Source organism: Olea europaea, unplaced genomic scaffold (assembly GCF_002742605.1).
Source record: "Olea europaea var. sylvestris unplaced genomic scaffold, O_europaea_v1 scaffold1374, whole genome shotgun sequence".
Classification (NCBI taxonomy): Eukaryota; Viridiplantae; Streptophyta; class Magnoliopsida; order Lamiales; family Oleaceae; genus Olea; species Olea europaea.
The window spans coordinates 1-3,851 of record NW_019231251.1 but is presented as its reverse complement, the minus strand read 5'-3'; the positions used below and the strand labels follow the sequence as shown (position 1 = coordinate 3,851).

The window sequence follows — 3,851 nt, the reverse complement described above, 5'->3', positions numbered from 1 at the left end:
GTTACTCACAGCGTAACATCCGTTTCAAATCTTGAACGGGGTTAATAACATGGGTAACGAAATGCACATATGGCATCTAGTCACGTCGTTAATAAATTGCTACGTCTTCGATTACTCACTAAGTTTTGAAAAAAGCCTTTGATTGCTCACTAAATTTTGAAAAATGTCTTCGATTGCTTACTGAACTTTGATGTAATCAAATTTTGGTTATTAAACTTATAAAGCCGTGTCGACTTGTTGTTGGTTAAAAAATGTGCACCGCAAGTGCATTGGTAGCGTAAAAGTAATAAAGTGGACAAATGAGTCCGAGTTATTGATTCCACGAGAAATAATTACTTAATTAGAAAATAGTTAAATTTTATTTTAGCATATTTTTATACAATTTTAAGTTATTTTCATCATTTAAAAAAATTAAATTATTACGTGTTTGTTGTTAAAATAAATTAAAATAATATTTGAATTTTACAACGAATTTTGTAATGAAACAGATAATCAATTTAATTAAAATTCAAATTTTTGTAACGAAATAAACAATAAATTTAATTAAATGAATTTTGTAACGGAATACACAATAAATTTAAAACTAACAACGAAATACGCAATAAATTTGAATTTTTCAAAAGATGAAAATAGCTTAAAATTCTACAAAAAGATATTAAAATTAAATTTAACTATTGTGTGATTGAGTAATTATTTCCAGTGAGATCGACAATTTAGACTCGTTTTGTCCATTTTATTATGTTTACATGATCCGTGTACTTGTAGTATATACTTTTAATGAACAATAAATTGACGTTATTTTATAAGTTTAGTAGCCAAAATTCAACCACATCAAAATTTAATAAACAATCGAATATGTTTTTCAAAGATAATTGACCAATTGAATACGTTTATTCAAAGTTTAATGAGCAATCGAAGACATAGTAATTTATTAACAGTGTGACGAGGTGGAACTTGTGCATTTCATTAGTCACGTTACTAGTTATGTTAAAGATTTAAAATGAATATTATTCTAATGAGTAACATCCAATGATTGAATAAGTTTAGTAGTCAAAATTCGATATCTCAAACTTTAGTAAGCAATCGAAGACACTTACGTAAGTTCAATGACCATGAAACAATTAACTCAAGTTTTTGGAGTTGTACTATGTGCACGAAAGATTGTATACTGACCATTTCCTTGCAGCTTGCTTGGGAGTGATTTTTTGGTCCAGAAAATTAATTTTTTGACCGTTATTTCACTATTTCAGCCGTCATATTTGACTTCTTCTTTCATAAATGGACCCCACTTTTCTCCTAACGATTAAAGAATCAATTCTTAAAATCACCCCACTTTTATTCTTTAGACTTTACTCAATGCTCCGAACTCAGAAGAAATTATCCCCCTGACACGGTCGCGATCGACGATCTTCAAATCAAATTCTCCACCGCCGCCGGCCAAAGGAAAAATCCAGATCTGAGCATTTGAAGCAAAGATCAATCAAACCCAGATGTCCTGTCTCGCTCTTTCACTCCAACCCACTAATGGGCCCGACGTCCTCCTCCAAACCCGCNCAAAGATCAATCAAACCCAGATGTCCTGTCTCGCTCTTTCACTCCAACCCACTAATGGGCCCGACGTCCTCCTCCAAACCCGCGAATGGTTTCCACCTTCCCGGGCCCTGATGGCCGTGTCCTCCTTCCGCAATACCCGCCAGTCTTTCTCCTCCAAAGCCCATCACCCGACCGCTGCCTCTGCAAATTCCAGCACCTCTGATTCCATCGCCACCGGTCCGTCAGACTCGCTTGGTGATGACCCTTTAGCTGCCTCGTCGGGTCAGGTAATTGTTGGTGTCGAGTCACGTTACCGGGTTGTCTACCGCCTTGTTAACTCTATTTATGTGCTTGCTATTACCACCATTGATGATTCCAACAACAACGTGTTTGAATGCATTAACATAGTTAATCAAGCTGTTAGTGTGATTGTAACTGCCTGTCGTGGGGTGGACGTAACCCCAGAAAAATTGAGTAAAAAATATGTGGAGATTTACATGGCATTGGACATTGTTTTGCGGGGCGTTAGTAATATTAGGCTCGCTGCTATGCTGGCATCAATGCACGGGGATGGGGTAGCCAAAATGGTGCATTCTGCAGTCCACACTGAGAATAAGATTCGGGGGGCTGATAGTTGGGCCAATGTGGAGCCCAATGCCATGGATCATGAAGCAGGCATGGAGTCGTTCTCGAACGTTTCGTTTGAGTTGCCTTCTGAGACATTGGAGGCCGGTGATGAGGTTGCTGCGGCGACACTAGGGTTTTTCCAGCAGAGTGAGGAAAAGGAGCAGAATAAGGTTGAGGAAGATGAGGGAGAGAAAGATCCATTTGTAGCAAGTGATAGGATAAATAAGCCAGAGGAAATGCTGATGGAAGGATTTAAGAAGGACAAGGATTCAGGTGTTTCTGATGTGAGCAAGGCGTTGGCAGGGCTTGAGGTGACCTCTTTGCCTCCAGCCGCAGCTACTGAATCAACACATATAGGTGTAGAAGGGTTTGAAGGGAATTATGGTGGGATTGAGTTTGGCATTGATGGGTCAACGTTGCCAGAGGATTTTGAGGGTATCAATGATGCTTGGGGTGGTGGATTGGATGCTTCAGAATTTGTTGGGCCTAAGAAGGTTAAGAAGGACCAGGGACTTGGTGGGCTTGAATTGCTGGAGGCTAGTGAGCCGCCAGCAGCTACTATAGCTAAAGGTGCTGGGGAAAAAATTGAAGATATGTTGGTGAAGAAAACTGAAATGAAGGGTCCGGAGATGTATATAGTGGAAGAGATTAATGCGGAGTTTTGGGAATCCTTGCTTGCTAGAGTTGGACTAATGGGTGTGGTTTACCTGCGAACTTTGCCACCAAAATCTTCTGATGATGATAAAGAGACAGAGTTTTCATTTAAGATTGAAGGTACAAGTGACGTTAAAAGGTTTGTTGTGCAAAGCTCTCGAGTTAGCAGCCTTGGAAATGGTTTGTTTCATGTGAGGACTGCACCTTCAGAGGAACCTATACCAATTATCAAATATAGCTTGCTACCCAGACAGACTCCATTGCCTTTGAGGGTGCGGCTTATCAAACGACTCAGTGGGACTTTGCTTTCTGTGATGATCCAGTATGTTTCCAATCCAGATTTACCTGGACCCTTAAATGATGTTACATTTGTCCTGAAACTACCTGTAGACCCAACTTTATTAAAAGTATCACCAAAGGCAGTCTTGAACAGGTCTGAGAGAGAATTGAAATGGCGTATTGATGAGATTCCTTTGAAGGGTAATCCTGGTAGGTTGAGGGCGAGGATGCCTGTGGATATTGGCGATGATGGTGAGGAAGATCTTGAGGTTGTTGGTTATGTGAAGTTTTCTGCTCATGGGGCTACATCTTTGTCTGGAGTTTCTCTTCGGCCTGCTACTGATGGCAAGATGGACTTTTATGAGGCTGATCACAAGTATACAAGCGGGCTTTATATTTGCAGTTAACCAGGAATGATGTATCCCAAATGTATCACCTTTTGTGTCTTATACTATGATGAGTTTTGTGGTTTTGGGATGTCAGTTACTTTTTTTGACTTGTGACATGTAACCTTTATTCATTGTTCTTATACGGAATTCTGCATTCAAATATTGTCAGCCAGTTGGTTTATGTAATAGATTTGAATATTTTACTCTATGTTTCATCATGCTTGTAGCAGTCTTGACCTGTGGCCTGTAACTTTGCTTCAAGCTATCTTGACCTCTGCTGTTATGATCTTCTTAAAATTTCACTTATGTTTTAGGAAACTCAGGTTAGCTTTTGTGGATAAATGTTTAAAATGTGCTTCATGTGTGAGA

General features: G+C 39.1%; 1 protein-coding gene across 2 annotated transcripts; it reads left to right on the top strand.

Moving 5' to 3' along the window:
* The first annotated feature begins 1,337 nt into the window (after positions 1-1,337).
* On the top strand, positions 1,338-3,700 carry LOC111375417. 2 transcript variants are annotated; one of them, XM_022998233.1, is made up of 2 exons: positions 1,338-1,475; positions 1,560-3,700. In XM_022998233.1, exon 2 carries the CDS (start codon positions 1,575-1,577, stop codon positions 3,498-3,500), a length of 1,926 nt encoding a protein of 641 aa, XP_022854001.1. In that variant the 5' UTR covers positions 1,338-1,475; positions 1,560-1,574; the 3' UTR covers positions 3,501-3,700. The 2 variants fall into 2 exon arrangements, with proteins under 2 accessions (XP_022854001.1, XP_022854002.1); XM_022998234.1 differs by having other exon boundaries at positions 1,338-1,549; positions 1,634-3,700.
* The last annotated feature ends 151 nt before the right edge of the window (positions 3,701-3,851 follow it).

Coding starts and splice junctions, on each gene's coding strand:
- LOC111375417 (XM_022998233.1), top strand. CDS start 1,575: ATGTCCTGTCTCGCTCTTTCACTCCAACCCACTAATGGGCCCGACGTC.